Raw genomic sequence first — 27,803 nt, forward strand, 5'->3', positions numbered from 1 at the left:
ATGTAAAACACGTACTGTTACTACCAATGCATGGAAAACACGTACTGTTACCACCAATGTGACTCGTGGGACTCACAGGATATGATCACTTCAGGCTAATTTCAACAGGCACTCCACGCCCAGGTTTGCGGGTTAAAAAACCCAAACAAGAACTCTATTGTGAATCCAAAGAGTCTGGCTCACAGGCGGGTTCCCATACTCAACTGCTCTCTGTAAAGTAAGATCCGCTATTCAATTGACTTCGTGACAGGATCAGATCTGCACTGAAAAGTCCTTGAAGATGAAGTCAAAAATTCATTGATCTGGAGTGGAATATTAACTAACGAGTAGAACATATGTTATAAGAGAGCTGCGTTTCCATTGCTGCGCTCACAGTCACAGACAGACAAGAGAGGGACGGACTTGGACGCACGTCAAGAGGTCCACCGACCGATGCGACACTAGCGCCAAAAACACTTCAGAAAATACACGAGAAATGGGGAAACGAAAGGGTAATGCGTGCATAGACTTTTGGAAAAATAAAGTATTCGGAAGATGTTTTTTATTGGATGCATAGGCCGTGGATTATTGAAGGAAAGCGTTTTATGCACAAATGTTATAAATAGTTGTGACAATTTACAAAAATGACGCGTTTGATAGCGCTGTCTGCAACTTTCAGACTGTCGTGATAATGATGTATGCATTCAATGTTTTCACAGGATGGATCTAGGCAAATTGCTAACGTATGTGCTCGATTTATAGAAATGCTGAAATACTGTATGTGTAGTGGTTGACATTTTGCCTTCAGTAACCACGTTTCCATCCACAGTTTTTATGCAAGTAAAGTGATACCATCATGACAGCTGGGATGGAAACATGAAGTTTCTGGACAATTTTATAAATGCCGACGGATGATTTGTTCGTTCTACATGGTGGGATCTTTTGTGTTGGTAAAATGTATTATGCGAGAAATGCCGGTGGAAACTTTTTGTTAAAATATTGACATAATAACCATCATATAGAAGTAAATTTGAAGTCACGCGATGATATAGGTGTGTGGTCCTCCCACTACGACTCGGGAAACGTTGTCTACAGATAATAAATAAATGATGATGAATTTCACAGGGTGGTGAAAGTGCACAGTGATGTTCCTTTTTCAATAATAATAGAGGGTATTTTTATTTGGTACATGAAAACTTAAACGAAAAAGTACATTTTGTGTGCACTATGTCATCACCCACTTCTTTTTATCCACAACAAGTCTGTTTGGTGGAAACACCACTGGTGGGAAAATGCACATTTTCTTTATGCAGATTCTAGAATATTTGGATGAAAATCTGTCACTTTTTCTATTTCAAGTGTTCTACTCCGCTAGCCAGCACCTTGCCGAAACAGGTGTACATTTATTTCGCCTCCAGATTAGCCAATTGGAATCGAAACCTCGCTAGTGTTAGATTTTTACTGTAGAAAGTTCGGAAGATGTTTTCCATCACACCTGTCTTTAGGCTTCTCAGACACCATCACTATTGCAAGGGAACTGATGCAACACGCACATTTTACTGAGTGTTTGTATTTGCCTATTTTCTAATTGGGCTATCTCATAAAATACAGGTTATTAGCATCAACCACTGTTTTAGCCTAATAATAATGAGTAATAATAATGAGTAGTCCATCATTCATTATTATTTTATTATTAATAGTCAGTCATGTAATAGAGTAATAATGACCATTTCCAAAACGGTGCGCCAAATGTACTTTTATGTGTCCCTCCGTGAATACTGCAATACGGGTTTGATTGAATAGTGCTCAAGTGAAAGTCTTACTCATTCTATAGACCAGATTTAGATAATGTAGATACAGTATGTCACGTCATGTCCTAGCCAGTCCTATAAATAGTATGCCAAATTCATGATATTAATAATATACCTAATATTTGGATATTGTATTCATAGCTTAAGTAAATAAAAAAATGAAATCAAATTTTATTGGTCACATGCACAGAATACAATAGGTGTAGACTTGTAACGTTAAATGCTTTTATATGTTCATTTTGAATATCATGAATTTGGAGTACTATTTATAGGGCTAGTCATGTCCATGCATCTTGTGCATACAATACCTCTAAAATTGTTATTTTGTGATTACCCCACAGAGCTGAAATTGGAAATTCATGAAAGTGGAAAGACAAGCAAATCACCGGTAATATTTTATATTTCTTCATGTTCTATTGCACAATATATTCATGGTCATGTATTTGGACTGCATTGAACAGGTAAAACAATGGATATTGACTGGACAATTCTTGGCAAGATTTCTGGGTTTTCCTTAGTTGATCATTTCAACTTTCATTTCTTTTTCAGACTTATTAACGTCTCTTTTCTTTGGACCATTATTAATGTCAAAAGTACCTGTCAGTTGCTCTTTAGTCTAATCTGTAATGTGCTGGTGTGATTAATGAATGACTCTTTATAATGTATCCTAAATGGCACCCTATTCCTTATTTAGTGCACTATTTTAGACCAGAGCTCTATGGGCCCTGGTCAAACTTTCTACCCTATGTAGTGAATAGGGTGCCATTTGGGACGGAGACTTGCTGACTCTTGCTCAGTAGTAAAGCATTATGGACAATAGCATCAATTCATTGTTTAACTGACACGTTAGTATGAGCCGTGTATTACTCTAGAAAACAAACAGCTTTTAATGACTCTCTCTCTCACACTCTTTCTCTCTCTCTCTCTGTCTGTCTGTCTTTCGATCTCACTTTCTCTATCTCTCTCTGTCTTTGTCTTTCGCTCTCTCTTTGTCTTTCACTCTTTCTCTCTTTCTCTCTCTCTATTTGTCTTTGTCTTTCGCTCTCTCTTTTCATATTTCTTTCTTTCTTCTCCTCAGAAACTATGTGGAACCAACTACCCTGTCTGCATCTCCTTCATTGTGGTGAATGAGTTCTGTGAACGCTTCTCCTACTATGGCATGAAAGGTAGGTAACCTATAATTAAGAATGGTTCTCCTAACTACACTTTAATGGAAAACTGTCATTTATACGGTCATTTTAGGTATTATCAATAGTAAAAAAAACTGAAAGGTTTTAGTGCAGCTTACTGTAAATGATGGTTCATTGTGCTTTATTTTCGAATGGTACTGTAATTCCACAGAACAGAAATAGTACAGAACTCCGGTAAATAACTTTAATTGATATATTTTTATTGCCGCACAAACGTTTTGGTATGAGCCCTTCTTCAGCGTGCAAGGCAATGGCAATCAATATCACAACACCACATAGGTTCTAAATGATACACTCACAGTCAGTATTGGCCCAATCAAGAGATCCCAGCTGAGGAAGCTGGGAATTATGGTGCATTGTGGAGAAATGTTGTGTGCGGGTAATGAGTCGCTGGCTCATTAATATATTTCGAGGAGTGCCTTGTAAGTGGCTATATTTGTTGCACCCGTTAGTGAGAATGCTCTACCAAATGAACTGATATGTGGTAGTAGTGCCCTAACAATTGAATGTGTATAGTGGTAGCAAGACTTAACACTGTTTTGGTGTTTATATGGGTCCACAGACTCAACATTCTCAGTGTTCATTTAGTTTTTCTTTAACGCTGGTGAATTTGCTGTGTAGTGTAGAGCTGGTTCTACTCTTTTTGCCTGTTTTGTGGTGGACAACTGAGTGGGTCGAGCATAACACGTCAACCCTGTTACCCATAGATAGATAGGCTAAAAAGGTTTTATCAATTTTATATTTTTTTGGTGAAGCTTTCATTAAATGTACCCCTCCCTATTGCACACAAGGTTCCATTCCCCCTGTGACAAGGGGCTTTATTGCTGATTTAAGATGGAAACATCACATGATCTAGACTCCCTGTCTGACCGCTACTTCCTCTACTTCCTGAAACACACTTCTTGAAAAGGAAAATCTGTTATTGCCAAACTCTTTTTATCGCATTTATTGATAATACATTCTCTTTTACAATAAAGACCTGACCAAGAGGGAGCAATGATATACTGTATTTTTCAAACTCTGATCCCTGGTGCTTCCTTATCTATTTCTCCTTACTTCCCGGCTGTGCTTGCGTGAAGCGGTGCTGACGCTGTACTTCATCAACTACCTGCATTGGGACCAGAACCTGTCCACAGCAGTGTACCATGCCTTCTCCAGCCTCTGCTACTTCACCCCTGTTCTGGGGGCCCTCATTGCTGACTCCTGGCTGGGCAAGTTCAAGTGAGTTAGATGGAGAAGTCAATGCCTCCAATCCCTCAGTGGGAAATATATGAGGCTGGTGTCATTTTAGATTGGCGGATGGGCTGCATTCCATTCCAGCCATAACAATGAGCCTGTCCTCAGATTTCTCCCTCTACCAGCCTCCACTGTTGTTATTCCGATGTTGAATCTTGTCTTAGTTGAGGAGAAGCTGAAGTAACTGTGAAAGTTACTACTGTGTGTCATGTCATCCACAGGACCATTGTTTACCTCTCTGTTGTCTATGTGCTCGGTCACGTCGTCAAGTCGGTTGGGGCCATACCGAGTGTGGGGGACTCGACCATACACATGTGAGTAGTCTGACAAATTGATTGATACAGTTGAAGTCGGAAGTTTACATACACTTAGGTTGGAGTCATTAAAACTCATTTTTCAACCACTCCACAAATTTCTTGTTAACAAATTGTAGTTTTGGCAAGTCGGTTAGGACATCTACTTTGTGCATGACAAGTCATTTTTCCAACAATTGTTTACAGACAGATTATTTCACTTATAATTCACTGTATCACAATTCCAGTGGGTCAGAAGTTTACATACACTACATTGACTATGCCTTTAAACAGCCTGGAAAATTCCAGAAAATGATGTCATGGTTTTAGAAGCTTCTGATAGGCTAATTGACATCATTTGAGTCAATTGGAGGTGTACCTGTGGATGTATTTCAAGGCCTACCTTCAAACTCAGTGCCTCTTTGCTTGACATCATGGGGAAATCAAAAGAAATCAGCCAAGACCTCAGAAAAGAATTGTAGACCTCCACAAGTCTGATTCATCCTTGGAAGCAATTTCCAAATGCCTGAAGGTACCACGTGCAAATCAATCCCAGAACAACAGCAAAGGACTTTGTGAAAATGCTGGAGGAAACAGGTACAAAAGTATTTATAGCCACAGTAAAACAAGTCCTATATCAACATAATCTGAAAGGCTGCTCAGCAAGGAAGAAGCCACTGCTCCAAAACCACCATAAAAAAGCCAGACTATGGTTTGCAACTGCACATGGGAACAAAGATTGTACTTTTTGGAGAAATGTCCTCTGGTCTGATGAAACAAAAATAGAACTGTTTGGCCATAATGACCATTGTTATGTTTGGAGGAAAAAGGGGGAGGCTTGCAAGCCGAAGAACACCATCCCAACCGTGAAGCACGGGGGTGGCAGCATCATGTTGTGGGGGTGCTTTGCTGCAGGACGGACTGGTGCACTAAACAAAATAGATGGCATCATGAGGAAGTAAAATTATGTGGATATATTGAAGCAACATCTCAAGACATCAGTCAGGAAGTTAAAGCTGGGTTGCAAATGGGTCTTCCAAATGGACAATGATCCCAAGCATACTTCCAAAGTTTTGGCAAAATGGCTTAAAGACAACAAAGTCAAGGTATTGGAGTGGCCATCACAAAGCCCTGACCTCAAGCCTATAGAAAATTAGTGGGCAGAACAGAAAAAGCATGTGCGAGCAAGGAGGCCTACAAACCTGAGTCAGTTACACCAGCTCTGTCAGGAGGAATGGGCCAAACTTCACTCAACTTATTGTGGGAAGCTTATGGAAGGCTACCCGAAACATTTGACCCAAGTTAAGTAATTTAAAGGCAATGCTACCAAATACTAATTGAGTGTATGTAAACTTCTGACCCACTGGGAATGTGATGAAAGAAATAAAAGCTGAAATAAATAATTCTCTCTACTATTATTCTGACATTTCCCATTCTTAAAATAAAGTGGTGATCCTAACTGACCTAAGAGGGAATTTTTACTTTGATTAAATGTCAGGAATTGTGAAAAACTGAGTAGGACGGAGACTTACTGACTCTTGCTCAGTAGTAAAGCATTATGGACAGCAGCATCAATTCATTGTTTAACTGACTCGTTAGTATGAGGCATGTATTACTCTAGAAAATACATACAGCTTTTAATGACTTTTAATGATTGTGAAAAACTGAGTTTAAATGTATTTGGCTAAGGTGTATGTAAACTTCCGACCTCAATGTACATCTGAGATAGGAATGTTGACCAACCTTAAACTCAACAATGTTCTCTCTCTCTCTCTCTCTCTCTCTCTCTCTCTCTCTCTCTCAGAGCATTGTCTATGGTGGGGCTGATCCTTATAGCCTTTGGTACAGGAGGCATCAAACCCTGTGTAGCAGCGTTCGGAGGTGATCAGTTTGATGAAGAACATGTAAGAGATTCTATCAGTCTAGTCTAAAATACACACTAATAATACTCTTACTGCAACATATGAGGAGGTTCTCAATCTAATACCTGTTATTACTGAAGTATGTAGGCTTAGCTACGGAAGAATGGTATAAAAAGTCTGCTACAAATTGAAGAAAAAAAATAATTTGACCTGAAAAAGTATCAAAGGAATTTATGATATTAAACAGTGTTCACCATCTTTGGGTTTTCTCCCTTGTCACCTCAGACGAACGAAAGGAGGAAATTCTTCTCCATCTTCTATATGTCCATCAATGCTGGGAGTGTCTTATCGACACTCATCACTCCAATACTGCGAGGTTCGTGTCCACATTAACCTTAACCCTTATCTCAAAGGTGAATTGCATTGAGGGCTTAGGCCTCTGCCTTTGCTCATGACTGCTGCTGTGTGTTCTCGCACTTACAGGAAATGTGCAGTGTTTTGGCGGTGACTGCTACGCTCTTGCTTTCGGAGTACCAGCCATTTTGATGGTCATTGCTCTAGGTGATTGTGCTTTCTTCTTCACACCTTACCTAATGAAACTAGTCTGGCTTTCTGTTGCATACTTGGTGTAGAATATACTCAGTGGGTAAACCTGGTTGAAATGACGTTATTAAATGACCAGATTACAACCTTGCCGGCTGGGGGTACAGTATGTATTGAATGCATTCAGCACAGACCTGGTTGTGCAGCAGGCTTGTATACACGAGCTACTGTACTATTCATATAGCCAAGCTACCATTATGGGTCACATCAACGGGGATATGGCCCCTCGAGTTGGAAAACAAGATCCTAGTGGACCACAGAGGCAGTCATCAGAAAGATCCTAGTGGCAGGACCACAGAGGCAGTCATCAGAAAGATCCTAGTGGCAGGACCACAGAGGCAGTCATCAGAAAGATCCTAGTGGCAGGACCACAGAGGCAGTCATCAGAAAGATCCTAGTGGCAGGACCACAGAGGCAGTCATCAGAAAGATCCTAGTGGCAGGACCACAGAGGCAGTCATCAGAAAGATCCTAGTGACAGGACCACAGAGGCAGTCATCAGAAAGATCCTAGTGGCAGGACCACAGAGGCAGTCATCAGAAAGATCCTAGTGACAGGACCACAGAGGCAGTCATCAGAAAGATCCTAGTGAACCACAGAGGTGTGTAAACATGGCGCCTCGCCAGTCAAAACAACCCAGAACTGTGTTACACACACACACACACACACACACACACACACACACACACACACACACACACACACACACACACACACACATATTAGCTTCTTGCTGGTCTTGTCCATAATAACATAGTGCTTGATTCAGTGGAGGGTGGGGGACAGTAACAATACAAACTGTTGTTGACATATGAAAATACAGTCTGAAGGTCTTTTGGCTAGTTGGTTTTAGCTCCTGGGCTGAAAAAATGGCACACACCCAGATAACACACATCATCAACACTCCGTGTTAGACAAGAAGTTTACTCTAACAGGGAGTGCGTTTATTCTTTACCTTTAACCCTTCATGGATGACCAGGGATAGAAATGCCAAAAACCCACTCTAGGAACTCCTAGAATTCACAGTTTTACAGGAACTCCTAGAATTCACAGTTTTACCGGAACTCCTAGAATTCACAGTTTTACAGGAACTCCTAGAATTCACAGTTTTACAGGAACTCCTAGAATTCAGTTTTACATGTCAAAAGGATTTCAACGAGGGAACTAATTTCCCCTTGGATCTGACAGAAAGACAATATTGATGGTATTTTGTTTTGCGGATAGGCAATGCTCTTTCGAGGATTTTTTTTATTGCGATAGTACATTTACAATCAGTAAATTCTACTCAACATCTACTCAAATGTGTCTGTCTTTGTAGTCGTGTTCATCTCTGGAAGTGGGATGTATAAGAAGAGTCCACCTGAGGGGAACGTCTTATTGGATGTGTGTCGGTGCCTGGGGGTAAGTCATTCACCTCTCTCAACAGTCACACATTTCCATAGAAAGATGAGTCTCTTGTGGCAGATTGTTAACATTGCTGGCTTGTGCACACAAGATCTGGTTCTGGGTTCTGAGATAATAGAAAGATAAACAACTGAAAAATACTACCCCTGGGCTTACTACTGGACCATGACTGCTCCTGTTCGCTCCATCCTACAGTTGGCCATCAAGAACCGGTGGATGAGTTCTAAGTACGACTCTAAGAGGAAACACTGGCTGGACTGGGCAGAGGAGAAGTATCCGGTATGATTATCAAGAATGAAATAACTCCAGTGAGGACTATAATGACTTCATGGAGCTTTTATCTGTTCCATTAACAATGTTTCAGATTATAATACGATAATATAAAGATGAGAAACATTTATGGCGATCTGGCTTACAGGTAAAAGGTATGTGTGAAGAAGTTTCTGGTGAAATGGACCCATACTGTATGTCCTCCTATGTGCTCTTCTACAGAAACGTCTGATCCATGAGATTAAGATGGTCCTGAGGGTTCTGGTGCTCTACATCCCTCTGCCCATGTTCTGGGCTCTGTTTGACCAGCAGGTAAGGACCCAATGCTTACCCTAACCCTAACCAGCTTGGACCTTCCTAAATAGAACAGTAACCATTACCCTAGATGTTAAAACCCCCTAAGCAGGACCTTTCATGGTTCCCAAACCCACGATTCAGGCCAATACAGTAGATACGGACCAAGTAAAGACAAAACAGTTTGAAATGACATAATTTCAACCAGATTACAACTCTTTACTTTTTTAAATGATAGGCCAACCAGCTTTGCCCTCTGAGACCCCAAGTTCTGCTTGCCTCACTGCTTGATCTTGAGGCATTGTACTGTTGTCTCCTCTCATCTCATCTCCTCTCTTCTCATCTCCTCTCCTCTGGTCAACGACCAAACAACGCCACAATAACAACTGATTAAGGAAAAGTGCAAACCCCAAAACCCCATCCATCCAACCTTCTCTAATCCAGAGTCCCTGGGCACATTCCTCTGATAAAACACTGTGATTAAAACAAACAAGAAGAACCAAAACCTCCATCTTAGTTTTAATGAAGGGAATCTATGTTGTTTATAGGCAAGAACATTTTGCATTAGGCATGTTAGAAGCCAAGGACATGTTGGATTGATGAGGTCTGATTATACCATTGAAGTGAATGGTGATGGCAAACCAGCTATCCAGTGCCATAGAATACAGTGAATGGGCCAGTGATAACATGATAACATTTAGCCTTCTTTGTTATATGGTACTATAGGGATCCCGCTGGACTCTCCAGGCCACCCGGATGAACATGGCCTTTGTAAGTTCTTTGTCTTTCTCTCAATATACAGGACATTACAACAGTGGTAGGAGTCTCGTAGTGAATGGCCTTCGTAAGTTCCTTTCCTTTTCTAGCTTTTGAAACGGTGTAACAATGTGCTCTATAACTGTGGTAAAACCCAAGTGTACAACATTTATGATTTCATAGTATTTTGCATTATTTTACTATCGTTGACTGTAATCTAAAATAAATATCTTGTTTGGAATCTGTGGAGATCTTGTTTGGTATCTGTCTCTATGTTACAGGGATCAACATTCGTTCTGAAGCCTGATCAAATGCAGGTGCCTGCAGCTTCTTACTCTCTTCCTAGTATTCTATAGTGCATTACGACTGCTGGTGATGTTTATACTGTAACCATAGGTTCTCTCTATAATGGCCTTGAGTAAGACCACGCGTGTTCTCTCCTGAACCCATACCCTTTTATAATGGACACTATCTCGTTATTGACTAAATAAATTGAGCAAGAATATTTACTAGTGTCTTTTCTAAGTTTGCTTCAGCAACCAATATGATTTGATGGTATTTTTTGTTGTGATTTTATATTGAGTCATCAGAAGCTTCCCTGTGTTTTGTTCTTCCTTGTTCTTTCAGATGTTAAACGCTCTGCTGATCCTGATGTTTGTGCCTATCTTTGACGTGGTTGTCTACCCACTCATAGGCCTGTGCAGGATCAATCTCACGTGAGTGGACCATGGCTGTGTCTGAAAACGTTATTATGCAGCTGTCAAATCCTTGCTTCCGCTGTCCTTATTTCCTCACTCTGTCTCAAAGCTCATTGGACGAGGATACCGAAGGGAGCTTGGACCTCGGCTCTTGGATCCTCACTTCCAATGAGCTTCAAGAGGAATTGTGGAAACAAGGACGGAGGAAGAAAGGGTTTGACGGCTGGAAACTACAGTCTTCAACAGTAGTTGAAGGCTGTTTGGGGCGGCAGGTAACCTAGTGGTTAGAGCGTTGGGCCAGAAACCGAAAGGTTGCTGGATCAAATCCCCGAGCTGACAAGGTAAAAACCTGTCGTTCTGCCCCTGAACAAGGCAGTTAACCCACTATTCCCCAGTAGGCTGTCATTGTAAATAAGAATTTGCTCTTAACTGACTTGCCTAGTTAAATTTAAAAAAGTCATCATTCATGAGTAAAGAATGGGGCAAGAACAAGCATCATGTGGGTTGGACAACATTTTTCATGCGCCTCTTGGTCATAAAGAAAATGTTTGTTTTCTACCGTACCTTGTGTTCTTATCATATCATCGAGATAAGTGGAAGATACGCTTGAACAATGTTATGCAAACATCTTATGTAGTCCTACAGAAAGATAAAACAATTGACCACATTAATAATTTCTACGAATGGAAACCGTTGATACTGTGTAGTTCTGTGTAGTAGGGACAATATTGACCAATGCGCGTTGACGCCAAGTTGTCTTGTTGGAGTCCATAGGAGTGTGGTTTAGAGACAGAATGCCTGATACCGTCTCATCTCTCCTTTAGAGACAGAATGCCTGATAACGTCTCATCTCTCCTTTAGAGACAGAATGCCTGATACCGTCTCATCTCTCCTTTAGAGACAGAATGCCTGATACCGTCTCATCTCTCCTTTAGAGACAGAATGCCTGATAACGTCTCCATCTCTCCTTTAGAGACAGAATGCCTGATACCGTCTCATCTCTACTTTAGAGACAGAATGCCTGATACCGTCTCATCTCTCCTTTAGAGACAGAATGCCTGATACCGTCTCATCTCTCCTTTAGAGACAGAATGCCTGATACCGTCTCATCTCTCCTTTAGAGACAGAATGCCTGATACCGTCTCATCTCTACTTTAGAGACAGAATGCCTGATACCGTCTCCATCTCTCCTTTAGAGACAGAATGCCTGATACCGTCTCATCTCTCCTTTAGAGACAGAATGCCTGATACCGTCTCCATCTCTCCTTTAGAGACAGAATGCCTGATACCGTCTCCATCTCTCCTTTAGAGACAGAATGCCTGATACCGTCTCCATCTCTCCTTTAGAGACAGAATGCCTGATACCGTCTCCATCTCTCCTTTAGAGACAGAATGCCTGATACCGTCTCCATCTCTCCTTTAGAGACAGAATGCCTGATACCGTCTCCATCTCTCCTTTAGAGACAGAATGCCTGATACCGTCTCCATCTCTCCTTTAGAGACAGAATGCCTGATACCGTCTCATCTCCCCTTTAGAGACAGAATGCCTGATACCGTCTCATCTCCCCTTTAGAGACAGAATGCCTGATACCGTCTCCATCTCTCCTTTAGAGACAGAATGCCTGATACCGTCTCATCTCTCCTTTAGAGACAGAATGCCTGATAACGTCTCCATCTCTCCTTTAGAGACAGAATGCCTGATACCGTCTCATCTCTCCTTTAGAGACAGAATGCCTGATACCGTCTCCATCTCTCCTTTAGAGACAGAATGCCTGATACCGTCTCCATCTCTCCTTTAGAGACAGAATGCCTGATACCGTCTCCATCTCCCCTTTAGAGACAGAATGCCTGATACCGTCTCCATCTCTCCTTTAGAGACAGAATGCCTGATACCGTCTCCCCTTTAGAGACAGAATGCCTGATACCGTCTCCCCTTTAGAGACAGAATGCCTGATACCGTCTCCATCTCTCCTTTAGAGACAGAATGCCCTGATACCGTCTCCATCTCTCCTTTAGAGACAGAATGCCTGATAACGTCTCCATCTCTCCTTTAGAGACAGAATGCCTGATACCGTCTCCATCTCTCCTTTAGAGACAGAATGCCTGATACCGTCTCCATCTCTCCTTTAGAGACAGAATGCCTGATACCGTCTCATCTCTCCTTTAGAGACAGAATGCCTGATACCGTCTCATCTCTCCTTTAGAGACAGAATGCCTGATACCGTCTCATCTCTCCTTTAGAGACAGAATGCCTGATACCGTCTCCATCTCTCCTTTAGAGACAGAATGCCTGATACCGTCTCATCTCTCCTTTAGAGACAGAATGCCTGATAACGTCTCATCTCTCCTTTAGAGACAGAATGCCTGATACCGTCTCATCTCTCCTTTAGAGACAGAATGCCTGATACCGTCTCCATCTCTCCTTTAGAGACAGAATGCCTGATACCGTCTCATCTCTCCTTTAGAGACAGAATGCCTGATACCGTCTCCATCTCTCCTTTAGAGACAGAATGCCTGATACCGTCTCCATCTCTCCTTTAGAGACAGAATGCCTGATACCGTCTCCATCTCTCCTTTAGAGACAGAATGCCTGATACCGTCTCCATCTCTCCTTTAGAGACAGAATGCCTGATACCGTCTCCATCTCTCCTTTAGAGACAGAATGCCTGATACCGTCTCCATCTCTCCTTTAGAGACAGAATGCCTGATACCGTCTCATCTCTCCTTTAGAGACAGAATGCCTGATACCGTCTCCATCTCTCCTTTAGAGACAGAATGCCTGATACCGTCTCATCTCTCCTTTAGAGACAGAATGCCTGATACCGTCTCCATCTCTCCTTTAGAGACAGAATGCCTGATACCGTCTCATCTCTCCTTTAGAGACAGAATGCCTGATACCGTCTCCATCTCTCCTTTAGAGACAGAATGCCTGATACCGTCTCATCTCTCCTTTAGAGACAGAATGCCTGATACCGTCTCCATCTCTCCTTTAGAGACAGAATGCCTGATACCGTCTCATCTCTCCTTTAGAGACAGAATGCCTGATACCGTCTCCATCTCTCCTTTAGAGACAGAATGCCTGATACCGTCTCCATCTCTCCTTTAGAGACAGAATGCCTGATACCGTCTCCATCTCTCCTTTAGAGACAGAATGCCTGATACCGTCTCATCTCTCCTTTAGAGACAGAATGCCTGATACCGTCTCCATCTCTCCTTTAGAGACAGAATGCCTGATACCGTCTCATCTCTCCTTTAGAGACAGAATGCCTGATACCGTCTCATCTCTCCTTTAGAGACAGAATGCCTGATAACGTCTCATCTCTCCTTTAGAGACAGAATGCCTGATACCGTCTCCATCTCTCCTTTAGAGACAGAATGCCTGATACCGTCTCCATCTCTCCTTTAGAGACAGAATGCCTGATACCGTCTCATCTCTCCTTTAGAGACAGAATGCCTGATACCGTCTCCATCTCTCCTTTAGAGACAGAATGCCTGATAACGTCTCCATCTCTCCTTTAGAGACAGAATGCCTGATACCGTCTCATCTCTCCTTTAGAGACAGAATGCCTGATACCGTCTCCATCTCTCCTTTAGAGACAGAATGCCTGATACCGTCTCATCTCTCCTTTAGAGACAGAATGCCTGATACCGTCTCCATCTCTCCTTTAGAGACAGAATGCCTGATACCGTCTCCATCTCTCCTTTAGAGACAGAATGCCTGATACCATCTCCATCTCTCCTTTAGAGACAGAATGCCTGATACCGTCTCCATCTCTCCTTTAGAGACAGAATGCCTGATAACGTCTCCATCTCTCCTTTAGAGACAGAATGCCTGATACCGTCTCATCTCTCCTTTAGAGACAGAATGCCTGATACCGTCTCATCTCTCCTTTAGAGACAGAATGCCTGATAACGTCTCATCTCTCCTTTAGAGACAGAATGCCTGATACCGTCTCCATCTCTCCTTTAGAGACAGAATGCCTGATACCGTCTCATCTCTACTTTAGAGACAGAATGCCTGATACCGTCTCATCTCTCCTTTAGAGACAGAATGCCTGATACCGTCTCCATCTCTCCTTTAGAGACAGAATGCCTGATACCGTCTCATCTCTCCTTTAGAGACAGAATGCCTGATACCGTCTCCATCTCTCCTTTAGAGACAGAATGCCTGATACCGTCTCATCTCTCCTTTAGAGACAGAATGCCTGATACCGTCTCCATCTCTCCTTTAGAGACAGAATGCCTGATACCGTCTCCATCTCTACTTTAGAGACAGAATGCCTGATACCGTCTCATCTCTCCTTTAGAGACAGAATGCCTGATACCGTCTCCATCTCTCCTTTAGAGACAGAATGCCTGATACCGTCTCATCTCTCCTTTAGAGACAGAATGCCTGATACCGTCTCCATCTCTACTTTAGAGACAGAATGCCTGATACCGTCTCCATCTCTCCTTTAGAGACAGAATGCCTGATACCGTCTCCATCTCCCCCTTAGGCCGCTGAAGAAGATGGCTGTTGGTATGATCTTTGCAGCGCTGGCCTTCGGTGCTGCCACCTTGGTGGAGGTCAACGTCATGGTAAGACACAGCATCTCTGGCCGAGGAGGCTGGTGGGAGGAGCTATAGGATTATTGTAATGGATGGAATGGAATAAATGGAACCGTATCCAACATATGGAAACCACGTTAGACTCCCTTCCAGTCATTACAATGAGCCCATCCTACTATAGCTCCTCCCACCAGCCTCCTCTGATCTCTGGGTCACTTCACTTCCATAAGTAACACTCCAGGTCATCTTTTTTGCAGTTGCGCTGCATCGATGGTCTGATCTCACAATGCCTGGAGAAGTGTTTAGTGTAGCAGGAACAACATGAATATGTTGCAACTGTAAAAAAAAGACCACCTGGATTGCCACCTTTGTAACAGAGACAGTCACCTGTCCTCTGATGTCCCCTCTCTATTCCTCTGCTAGAAAACGGTGGTGGAGCCTGCACCTCATGGACAGTGTCTGCTACAGATCTACAACCTGGCTGACAGTGACGTCAAACTAAGCATCCCTGGGAGTAACCTATTCTCACAACCCATCAAATCCTATGAGGTAAACTGGGCTGGGGAGTTTTACCCTAGTTTTACCCTGCTACGCTAATAATGCTGTGACTAATAATAAACCTTGACCTCATAGGCCAATGACTGGAACGAACTACAAAAATCTCTGAAACTGGAAACACTTATCTCCCTCACTAGCTTTAAGCATCAGCTGTCAGAGCAGCTCACAGATCACTGCACCTGTACATAGCCCATCTATAATTTAGCCCAAACTACTACCTCCTCCCCTACTGTATTTATTCATTTTATTTATTTTGCTCCTTTTGCACCATATTATTTATGTTTTATCTTTGAACTTTCTTCAAACTACAAATCTACCATTCCAGTGTTTTTCTTGCTATACTTTATTTACTTTGCCACCATGGCATTTTTTTGCCTTTACCTCCCTTATCTCACATCATTTGCTCATATTGTATATAGTCTTATTTTTTTTATTTAAAAAAAATATATATATATATTTTATTTTTTCTTCTTCTACTGCATCATTGATTGTATGTTGTTTTACTCCATGTGTAACTCTGTGTTTTTGTATGTTGTCGAACTGCTTTGCTTTATCTTGGCCAGGTCGCAATTGTAAATGAGAACTTGTTCTCAACTTGCCTACCTGGTTAAATAAAGGTGAAATAAATAAAATAAAAAATAGAAAGCAGACCTACCAGATAGGATTGCCATGAGAAATGGCTGTAGACTCCGTAGACGCTCCATAGTCTGACGCCATAGGAATCTACAGCTACATCTCACGGCAACAGATAGGAGTGTGTTCTGAGGTCAACAGGTCTATTGTTCTAAAGCTATTACAGCCAGACCTGGGTTCAAATACAATTTGAAATCTTTCAAAAACTTTGCGTTTGCTTTAGCCTGCCTGGAGTTTGCCGTTTTGCGACTATTTTATTGGTTCCATTGTGCCAGGAAAGCTCGATCAAGCCCAGTTGGAGTATTTGAAATAATGTAATAATATTTGAATGCAGGTCTGATTAGAGCTGAACATTAATCATGGCAATACATATGCCTCTATGTCTATCAGGATCCTCAAGCATATCAGCATCTTGAACTGGGGGGACACAACAAGACCATCACTGTGGGGATCAATCACAATGGACACTTTCATGAGTGTAGAGAGACTTTCACAGAGCAGAAAGCCTACAGTCTCGTCCTGCACAGCAAAACCTCGGGAATAGTGTGTCAACTAGTGAGTCGGAAGTTCTTACAGAATCTTACAGTTCTGTAGAATTGTACTTTCAGTCACATCAGAAATCATTTCTGTGTTTGCAATCTATTTCTGTTTTCATTTTTTTATGATATAGGCGACAGACAACGTACTTAAAAGTGAGAAAATGGAAGCATACCTGAGGTAATTATGTGTCTATGTTTGAATTGAAACAAGAGACAGAATAATACTCCATCGGAAAGACTGACTTCCGTTAGTTCAGTGAATACGCTGCAAAGATTCAAGTGTTGCTCTAACAGGTTCATAAACACGCGGAGTGAGGCTGTGAACGTAACAATGGCTGGTGTGGACTTTTACATACCCGCTGACTATGGCATATCTCCTAATAAGAGTGTGGAAAGAAATGAGTGAGTGGCCATATTTCTGTTCCATTGCAGTTCATCTTAAAATAGTGTAAAGTGTCTCTTCCTAGTCCACTGACAAAGCATTCAATAATTGATATTCCTAATTTTCTAACATTGAACATCTGACTAATGTAGTAATAATTTAGAAATAGATACAGTCCACAGGAGGCTGGTGGCACCTTAATTGGAGCGGACGGGCTCGTGAAATGTCTGGAGCAGAATAAGTGGAATGGTATCAAATACTTCAAACACGTGGTTTCCATGTGTTTGATACCATTCCATTTACTCCATTCCAGACATTATTATGAGCCGTCCTCCCATCACCAGCCTCCACTGATACAGTCAGTACTAGATCATATCTCAGTATCCACAGATCTCTTTTGCCTCTGCCCTCCCTAAATCCTTCACCTATGCCATCTCTCACAGGTATACAAACGTGAGGTGTACATCAGGCTCACAGGATTTCTCCATCAACCTGGGCCTGCTTGACTCTGGAGCTTCATACACCGTCATCCTCAAAGGGGTGAGTCAGCCCACTGCCTATACATGAGATCACAAAATACCATAATGTAGGTACTATTAAGTGCTGCCTGCTATAGCCTGAAACCACATTGGCAGTATAAATACATGGACTAGCACAGTACTAGCTACTTCTAGTACTAGCTACCTAGTAAGTTACACTTACTAAAGGTATGTGATCCCTGCGGGAATTGAACCCACGACCTTGGCATTGCTCACATCGTCAGTGCCTGCTCTGGCAGACAGTACTCATAACTTCCTTTACTTTTTTCCAGGGCCCTGGAGAGATAATTCCCCAGAAGATGGAGGATGTGATGGTTATTATTTCTCTTTTTTTCTCTCTGCATTGTTGGGAAGGGCCTGTAAGAAAGAATTTTACTGTTAGTCTACATCTGTTGTTTACGAAGCATGCGATTAAATTATTTTTGATTTGATTTGTGAAGGCCAACAATGTTCACATAGCCTGGCAGATCCCCCAGTATGCCCTGATGACAGCAGGAGAAGTCATGTTCTCCATCACAGGCATCGAGTTCTCCTATTCACAGGTCAGTAGGTATCCAGTGATTATTGATTGAGTATTGGTTGAGTATTGACTAATAAACCTCAAATGCTTACTTAGGCACCTCTGTAGATCTGAAAGAATCTGTCCAGTATGATGAACGCTTAGCTTATACCAACCAGAAACCTTTCAGATCTACTAGAAGTGGCTAGGGGGTATAGACAGCTACGGGTTAATTATCAGGAATTTAGCCTCTACAAGGAGATCATGTTTGAGTGAAGAACATGTGATATGCTTTTCCCTGCCAATGATAAACAATATCTAGGTCTATGTTCAATACAGGCTCCAGCCAACATGAAGTCAGTGCTGCAGGCCGGCTGGCTGCTGACTGTAGCCTTTGGCAATGTCATTGTGCTAATCGTAGCAGAGGGGGCAGGTCTGGATCAGGTAAGTCCCAGTGGTAGAAGACGGTTTTGTTTTTACTGTACCTTTTAGGAAGCCTTGTCAGTGCACCATTGAACCCATAGACCTCATAAAACAGTTAAAAAGAGTCAAACAGAGCAGTGTCTGCAGTAGTCCACTAGAGGGAAACCAGTCACAACAATAATAATGGCTTGTTCCCTTTCTCTCTCCAGCTTGCGTAGTGAGTACACCAGGATAATAAATATGGCTATCAAATAACAACCATAGTCCCCAGTGTTAAATGTGTTTAACACTGATTCTGACATTCCCAGTGGATGGAGTTCCTGCTGTTCGCTGGCCTCCTGGTGGCAGTCTGCATCATCTTCTCCATCATGGCTTACTTCTACACCTACGTAGACCCAGGCGAGCTAGACAAGCTGTTCCCAGACAAGACAGTCAATGAGGATGAAGACGACCTGAAGAAGGACCAGGCAGACGACACTATGTACTTGAACTCAATAGAGAAGAGCACCAAGATGTAGTCTGGTGACTGACTTCAGAATATTTCCCTCTCAAGAGATTTGTAAGCCCCTAGTGTGGAATGTTTTTTGTTTTATACATTTGTAAATCGAAGCAAAGTATTAAGATATGGTGATTGAGTGTATTTTACTTGCTGAACCTTACTGTATGTCGTTAGTTATTGTCACACCCTGTCTGTGATCTTACAGTGTGGACTAACCACAGGTAGCACTCCAACCAAGACACTTCTCAAAATCTGGAGGTCAAACCAGGACCAGTGGTAACAAAACACATTGTTCAAATGCTGTATTTAATTTTTGTGAATTTATAAAATGTTACTGTACATAGTAAAATGATCTGAAGTCCCCTGTTTACAATGATGTTCAAATATGAAGAGGAAAACAACGGACTCTTGTAGTTAATGATAAACAAAACAATTACAGAACATTGTGAAAAGGGTCCTTCTTTAGCAGGCATGAAACTTAAGGATTTTGGTTACTAGCCAGCTGGTCTAGTAGAACAATTTGTACTAGTGGCCTAGATTAATTTACATCCCTGCTCTTTGGCTACCTGAGACAAATACTGGAGTAGACTTAACTCCAGTAATGTCTAGTGTGTCCTAATCATTTGCTAGATAGACCTTCATAAAACGTTCCACTCCTGGGAACATTTCTCTAATTGTGCTCTTGTAGTAAGTAAATAAAAATGTGTAAATTTCTCTGAATATGACAATTTTATTTTTGATGGGTTTCTGAAAGCTTGCTACTCTAACGGTTTTGCAGGACTACCTCATTGTTGGTGGCGCTTACATGTTTCTTGTCTTTATTCATTCAGAGCTTTGGTTTCCTTCCCTTGTCACAGACCCAGGACTATAGAGAGACAGAAAAATAACACACCACTTCCTGGTAGATGGGACATATCACATCATCACTCCTTAGACAACATTCATTAATCACAATACCATAACAGGCTGCCTTTCTAACATTGGCACCCTATTCCCTATATAGTCCTTCCACTTTAGACCAGAGCCCTTGGACGCAAACATAATCTACCAGCTGGGGAATGGAAGGCAGAGTCCTGGTCTAAAGAGGAAGAGTAGCTCCAGGTTGGCAGCAGCTAAAAGGGGATCCTAATAAAATACCAAAAAACACTAAAAAGGAGTGACCTAATCATAGAATAAGGTGCCATTTTGGACGCAAACATAACCTACCAGCTGGGGAAGGGAAGGCAGAAAATGTAGCCGACATCTGAGAAATACTAGCTATCACTGTTATTATTACAAGGATTATACAAAGTAGAATTTTAAGTGCTATTTTGGAGTGCTATTTGCTCGCCATGGGAAGAAAATAAATGTCTAATATCACAAGACTACAAAACATGGTAATGGAAGAAATGCTCTTGACTTGGATTTGACCTCATGGAGTCGCCAAGACTATAACATACTACAGTAAACAATATACACTGAGTGTACAAAACATTAGGAACACCATCCTAATATTGAGTTGCAACCCCGTTTTCCCTCAGAACAGACTAAATTCGTCAGGGCATGGACTCTACAAGGTGTCCTAAACATTCCACAGGGATGCTGGCCTGCTAGCTCATGTGGACTCCAATACTTCCCACAGTTGTGTCAAGTTGGCTGGATGTCCTTTGGGTGGTTGGACCATTCTTGATGCAAAGGGGAAACCGTTCAACGTTAAAAACTCAGCAGCATTGCAGTTCTTGACACAAACCGGTGTCAAGAACAGGTTTGTGTGAAGTGGATTTAACAGGTGACATCAACAAGGGATCATAGCTTTCACCAGGATTCACCTGGTCAGTCTATGTCATGGAAAGAGCAGGTGTTCATAATGTGTTGTACACTCAGTGTAGATGGGGTAGAAAAAGAAGGAGCAGGAGGGTAAGAAAATATAGAAAAGTGTGAAACCTCTTTCCGTTTTCTCTTCTCTGACACTTTGGACTAACTATCAGCCAGGCAGGATTTCCCATGTGGGCACTGCAGAGCATGGCCGTTCATTCAGTGGTTTCTGAATCACTGTTAACTCCACAGAGGCTTGCGTCCCAAATGGCACCCTATTCCCTATATAGTGCACTACTTTTGACCAGGACCGTTCTACTCTCGCCGTATCATCAAGCCGTTCTGGTCAATAGTAGTGTACTATATAGGGAACAAGGTGCCATTTGGGACGCAGCCAGAGACTTCCAGCAGCGTTAGGGGAAATAAGAGCCGGTGTCAGAGGTATTAATACCATGATATACTCTACCTTGACTACCTCAGCTGTTAAATTCAACTGAACCCAGTTAAACTCTATTGACTTACTGATGAGGACTCCTTTCGACATTTTTGACAATTGCGGGATACTAGCTTATCACTTAGAATGAAGGAATGTATTTTGGCATTCAATCTCAGTAGCATGCTAGTACGAACGTTGGAATGTAGATTATGAAGCTATGGTGTTGTGGCTGTCCCTGACCAGACTCTCTCCATCAGTAGCTCAGAGACTCTAGCAATGACCTCAGGGTGAACCAAGCACTGCAGTAGGTCATTGGTGGTGATGGAGACGGGGCAGTGTGTTCTGTCACCATTGCCCTGGTCTCTGTCCCCAGGTGGTGGCCTTCCTCCATCTCTGCATCCTGGCTGTGGTAACACTAGGGGGTCAGAGGCTGAACCGGAGCTGAACATGCCTTCCCCTTCATGCTGGTGCTGGGCTCTACTCCCACTGACAGGTCTTGGAGGGGTGTTTTGGGATACGCTACTAGACCTGATTATGTCACAGTCTCTGGATGGTGATGGTCTGTCTTGGTTTTTGGGGTTCTGCTCTGTAGTTTCCTGGTTGGTGATCTGGTTCCAGGCCACAGGGATGAGGTGAGGGCCGAAGGGCACGGTGGATGGTGTGGAAGAGGAGGAAAGGTCCTCTGCTGGTGGTGATGAAGAGCTGGTGTTCTTAGCTTGGCCCCTGGAGTCACGTTTTGCCCCTGGACATGCTGGGGTGTCCTGGATCTGTTGGTCACGGTGACTTGTTGTCCCTCTCTTCTCCATGCAGGCCCCCACAGCCAGGTTCAGGTACCGCATGTTCTCGTCATGTCCCACCAACCCCTCCTTTGGAAAAATAAAAAAGTCGAAATTATAAACCCAACCGTTATGAAACAAACCAATGTTTCGTCACTCTCCGCTTTACTCAGGGACTATGGTCAGTACTGTGTGTTTACAGGGACTATGGTCAGTACTGTGTGTTTACAGGGACTATGGTCAGTACTGTGTGTTTACAGGGACTATGTCTCCTAACTTTGGGGCGGCAGGTAACCTAGTGGTTAGAGTGTTGGGCCAGTAACCGAAAGGTTGCTGGATTGAATCAACGAGCTGACAAGGTAAAAATATGTCGTTCTGCCCCTGAACAAGGCAGTTAACCCACTATTCCCCAGTAGGCCGTCATTGTAAATAAGAATTTGTTCTTAACCGACTTGCCTAGTTAAATAAAATAAAATAAAAACTAGGCACACACAATTCTCTGCTTTGTCATCTCTGTGGAGCTCTTCATTTCTTAACTAAAAAGGCCAGTTTTAGGCTAGGTATTGTCCAGCACAAGATCAGTCAACAACTCAAATGCTAACTGGAGCTAGACAGATTGGTCAAAATGGGGGGGTTGGAATCTCCTCTGTTGTTCTATGCTGCATTCCTGGGACTTTTTCTTTCTCTGGACCTCAGCCCACCAGAACAAGTTCCTCCTTCTGATCTCTGCTCTTATAAGGAGAACAAATGGTCGGACTGCACTCAGAATGACCCTGAGTGTGCACGGCAAATGTGCCATCAGATTCTGCACGGTACAAGGGGTTCGTTGTGGCTTGTGACAGTGCTAACTGAACTGACAATCTTTAGACCTAGAGTGTGAAGAGGTTACCTCAGGGTCAAGGTAACCTGGTCCGAGGTCTGTTTATGCGGTCAGATCTAGGACTCAGACAGATCTAGGACTCAGGCTAGTGTCAGGATACTGTACCTCAGTGGGATTGAGCCAGTCATCATCATTGTCGTTACTAGGTGTCGTCTTCAGAGCACAGACGATGGCTTTGGTGAGGGCCTCGCCTACTCTCGCCTCATCATCAACTTCCTGTATCAGATCAGGAAGTAGAAAGAAAAACTCCTATTAAGGGAAAGAAGTTGCTGATAAAGACATTATGTGCAGCAGGCATAATTGATTGTGTCTGTGACCTTGTGGCATCGAAGGTGACACACTACCTGAATACACATTCCTCTCATCTAGATACAGGTAACTTCCAAAATAAAGGAAACACCAACAAAGTGTCTTAATAGGGTGTTGGGCCACCACAAGCCTCCAGAACAGCTTCAATGCACCTTGGCATAGATTCTACAAGTGTCTGGAACTCGATTGGGGGGGATGTGACGCTATTCCTCCACGAGAAATACCATAATTGTTTTGTTGATGGTAGTGGTAAATGCTGTCTCAGGCGCCGCTCCAGAATCTCTCATAAGTGTGGAATATGGTTTGCATTGTTTTCATGCTCATCAAGCCATTCAGTGACCACTCGTGCCCTGTGGATGGGGGCATTGTCATCCTATGGGGGCATAGCCATGGTAGCCAAAATAATGGCCTGCCCAGCATCTTTATACATGACCTTAGACATGATGGGATATTAATTGCTTAATTAACTCAGAACTTAATTAACCCATACCTGTGTGAAAGCACCTGCTTTCAATATACTTTGTTTCCCTCATTTACTCAAGTGTTTCCATTATTTTGGCAATTACCTGTATGTGACTGTGTTATGCAGCGCACTACTCCTCTACATGCAAACTCACAAATCATTATGACAGGGGTATCTTTACTCTGATGCCTGTTCATTACTCAAAAACCCACAGCATCAGAGAGCCTCAACACCCCTCACATCCATCACTGTGGCTGTGTCCTGAATAACACCCTATTCCCTATATAGTGCACTAATTTTGACCATGGCCCTATGGGCGGTAGTGGTAGCTAGTGGTGGGAAACTCTTCATCAAGCTGTACTGTAATTATGGCCCTCCTCTCAAACGTCCAATTTCCCCATAAACATACTTAACACCATTTAGTTGGAGGTGACTTTACTATACATACCAACTCAATCCAGGAGTTGACACTGATGGTGATGGGGTCAACAGACTCCACATAGTGCCACCAGTGTCTGGGGACAAACAGCACCTATTGGAGCAGAAGGGCAACAGGGTGAGATCGCATCAGAAGAAATGCAAGGTGATCAGTAGGAATACGGATAAGGAACATATTACAAAATAGAAGCTTTGAAGGAGTCCAAAATATCTAGAAATATCTGCTAGCAGCACAGCTCATAGTCCAGGGGATGGGAGAGCAGAGCAGAGCCAGTCAATAAGTAGTAGAGCTGAAGGAGTCAGGGACTGATCAGTTCGATAAAACGTTTACTACATCGCATGACGGTTTGTACTGAACGACACATTTCCCCAAAATGTTCTTAAACAGACATGGAGGTACATTTGGTGGGTGTGGCAGGGTGCGTCTTGAAGCAATGAGTGACTAAATAAAAGGGCAGCGGTCATGTTGACAGCGTTCCCCATCCTACAACCCAACCCATCCCCGTTTTACAACTGGTCATTCAGAACAGAGCGTTTCCGTTTAATTGAACGTTGCACACCATTTTTTTCGCACTGAACGTCACCTAATTTAACACAGTGGGGGAGACTAGCCATTAGATGGCAGCTTGTATCCTCCCTCCCAAGTGCTTCTGACTCATTCATGATGTGGATTTAGTCTTTATTAAAGTGAACAGCCCTTATTGATCCCCTCGTTCCACTGCAGTCTTAATTCATTCAGTCTACAAAGCTCTGACTGCTGCATGCTTTGTTTCATTTGCACAGACAGATGTATCAATATGTGATGTCAAGACAGACGTACCAATATGTGACATGGAAAACACTGTGGATTCGGCTATTTCAGCCACACCCATTGATGATAGGTGTATAAAATATATCATAAAGCCATGCAATCGCCATAGACAAACATTGGCAGTAGAATGGGCTTACTGAAGAGCTCAGTTACTTTCAACATGGCACCGTCAAAGGATGCCACCTGTCCAACAAGTCAGTTCGTAAAATTTCTGCCCTACTAGAGCTGCCTCGGTCAACTTTAAGTGCTGTTATTGTGAAGTGGAAACGTCTAGGAGCAACAACGGCTCAGCCACGATGTGGTAGGCCACACAAGCTCACAGAACGGCACCGCCGAGTGCTGAAGTGCGTAGCGCATAAAAATCGTCTGTCCTTGGTTGCAACACTCACTACCAAGTTCCAAACTGCCTCTGGAAGCAACGTCAGCACAAGAACTGTTTGTCAGGAGCTTCATGAAATGGGTTTCCATGCCCGAGCACACAAGCCTAAGATCACCATGCGCAATGCCAAGCGTCGGCTGGAGTGGTATAAAGCTCGCCGTCATTGTAGTCTGTAGCAATGGAAAAACGTTCTCTGGAGTGATGAATCACGCTTAACCATCTGGCAGTCCACCGGACAAATCTGGGTTAGGCAGATACCAGGAGAACGCAACCTGCCCAAATGCATAGTGCCAACTGTAAAGTTTGGCGGAAGAGGAATAATGGTCTGGGGCTGTTTTTCATGGTTCGGGCTAGGCCCATTAGTTCCAGTGAAGGGAAACTTAACGCTACAGCATACAATGACATTCTAGACGATTCTGTGCTTCCAACCTTGTGGCAACAGTTTGGGGAAGGCTCTTTCCTGTTTCAGCATGACAATGCACCATTGCACAAAGCGAGGTCCATACAGAAATGGTTTGTCAAGATCGGTGTGGAAGAACTTGACTGGCCTGCACAGAGCCCTGACCTCAACCCAAACAAACACCTTTGGGATTAATTAGAATGCCGACTACGAGCCAGGCCTAATCGCCCAACATCAGTGCCCGACCTCACTAATGCTTTTGTGTCTGAACGGAAGCAAGTCCCTGCAGCAATGTTACAACATCTAGTGGAAAGCCATAGTGGAAAGCCATTCCAGAAGAGTGGCAGCAAAGGGGGGACCAATTCCATATTAATGCCCAGGATTTTGGAATAAGATGTTCGATGAGCAGGTGTCCACATACTTACACTATATGACCAAAAGTATGACAGATGGAGGCTCATAAAGTTAGAGGCATAAATATCATACCCCTCCAAAGATGCTAACCTCACCTGTTATTGTAATGGTGAGAGGTTTGCATGTCTTCGGGGTATGATATTTGTGCCTCTGTAAATTTGTCACTCATCATTATTCAAGATTCATTCAGCCGGAATCATGGTAGCATCCACATTAATGTAGAAGTGTTTAGAAACATATTCTATTCTTATTTACAATGAAAGTGACTCAACAATTACACAATACATTATATACCATTCATTTCTATTGGGCACAAAATAATCTGAAACCAAAACAACAAACAGCAAATACATCCAACAAGTTTGTAGAGTCACAAGCTTGATGTAATCATTGCGTGCTATGAATATGGGACCAAACACTAAACTTTTGATACACATAAACTTTTAATACACATAAGTGAATTTGTCCTAATACTTTTGGTCCCATAAAAAACTGCTGTGATTTCTAAACGGTTTACCTGATATGGATGAAAATACCCTCAAATTAAAGCAGACTGTCTGCACTTTAACCTCAGTCGTTGGGACAGTTATTTTGAAATGATACAATACTTTTGGAGCGCAATGTATAGCGTGTGCAACTTTCTTAATTTTTATACAGTTCACTCTACATTACTCAGCAACTCTACAAACATTTTGGGGTATGCCTCAGCTCATGCTTTTGACCAAACCATAGAGACAAACATGTGGTCTATTGTATTTATGTGGTTCAAACACATTTGTCTCTGAGAAAATATTTTCTCATAAATTAAGAGATTAGCACTTTCACAGTGTCAGTTTGTACAAATAGCTGTGTTTGCTGAATGGATTCTCTTTAATATACTTGTAGAGGGAGTTACATATGTTGCCCCTGTTGGGCTGGTTTCCTGGACATAGATTAAACCTAGTCCTAGACTAAAAAGCATGCTCAAGGGAGAATCTCCATTGAAATAGTTTTTTTTGTCAAGATTAGGCTTAATCTATGTCCGGGAAACTGGTCCAATGTGTTGTACCTGTCCAGGCTGCAGGGTGACTGTGTAGGCCCTGGCGTGTCTGAAGGCAGGGAACCTCTGGAGGTCTGGTTGGAGCACGTCCACCTGGCTGAACACACTAGACTCCTCATAGGGGATCCTGCTGGGGTACAGACAACTCGTGTCTGCAGGGGGGAACAGGTGCCAACGCTTCCTAAAACAGAACAGGGCCCATATTAACTAAGCGTCTCAATGTAGGATCTAGGATCAGTTTAGATTCATAATGAATGAATATTTATTTGAAAGGGACAGCAATCATCACCAAAGCCACCACAATGGTTACACCCTACGTAGTTGAGGAAATTTAAGAAGCTATAGTTCAATACCATCCATCTCTTCATTGAAAATATAATGTCATGTGAGTTCTTTGTTGGTCAGGGCATCACTTCAATGTGAAAGGTTTCAACAGCCAATTTAAACAAAACAAGGATAGAGTGATCTTCATAATGTGATATTTTTTGCTTTTGTCGTAGACTCAGTGCTCCACATGATAACTAATGTCTCTCTGTTCTAAAGAGCATCACCTCATATACCTCCATCTCCCTCCCTCCAAATGGCTTTATTGGCATGGGAAACATGTTTACATTGCCAAAGCAAAATTACTTTATCTTTCAGGGGCCAG

General features: G+C 42.6%; 2 protein-coding genes across 3 annotated transcripts in view; one reads left to right on the plus strand and one right to left on the minus strand.

The window, feature by feature from the left end:
• The first annotated feature begins 144 nt into the window (after nucleotides 1-144).
• On the plus strand, nucleotides 145-19,735 carry LOC106582352 (solute carrier family 15 member 2). The gene is made up of 24 exons (XM_014165384.3): nucleotides 145-491; nucleotides 2,132-2,178; nucleotides 2,869-2,956; nucleotides 4,060-4,201; nucleotides 4,438-4,530; nucleotides 6,314-6,413; nucleotides 6,657-6,747; nucleotides 6,855-6,932; nucleotides 8,292-8,374; nucleotides 8,573-8,656; nucleotides 8,870-8,959; nucleotides 9,668-9,712; nucleotides 9,979-10,014; nucleotides 10,325-10,413; nucleotides 14,892-14,973; nucleotides 15,367-15,492; nucleotides 16,525-16,689; nucleotides 16,805-16,851; nucleotides 16,968-17,075; nucleotides 17,499-17,595; nucleotides 17,867-17,908; nucleotides 18,035-18,136; nucleotides 18,433-18,537; nucleotides 18,825-19,735. Exons 1-24 carry the CDS (start codon nucleotides 476-478, stop codon nucleotides 19,032-19,034), a joined length of 2,166 nt encoding a protein of 721 aa, XP_014020859.1. The 5' UTR covers nucleotides 145-475; the 3' UTR covers nucleotides 19,035-19,735.
• Nucleotides 19,303-27,803, minus strand: part of hspbap1 (hspb associated protein 1) — a 48,012-nt gene continuing 39,511 nt past the window's right edge. For both annotated transcript variants that reach the window (XM_014165387.3, XM_014165386.3), the window contains exons 5-8: nucleotides 27,164-27,335; nucleotides 24,122-24,205; nucleotides 23,007-23,117; nucleotides 19,303-22,111 (exon numbers count right to left, since the gene is read on the minus strand). In XM_014165387.3, coding sequence (XP_014020862.1) covers nucleotides 21,461-22,111; nucleotides 23,007-23,117; nucleotides 24,122-24,205; nucleotides 27,164-27,335 — 1,018 coding nt within the window. In that variant the 3' untranslated portion in view covers nucleotides 19,303-21,460. The remainder of the gene's footprint in view (nucleotides 22,112-23,006; nucleotides 23,118-24,121; nucleotides 24,206-27,163; nucleotides 27,336-27,803) is intronic.

Source organism: Salmo salar, chromosome 21 (genome assembly GCF_965601325.2).
Source record: "Salmo salar chromosome 21, fSalSal1, whole genome shotgun sequence".
Lineage (NCBI taxonomy): Eukaryota > Metazoa > Chordata > Actinopteri > Salmoniformes > Salmonidae > Salmo > Salmo salar.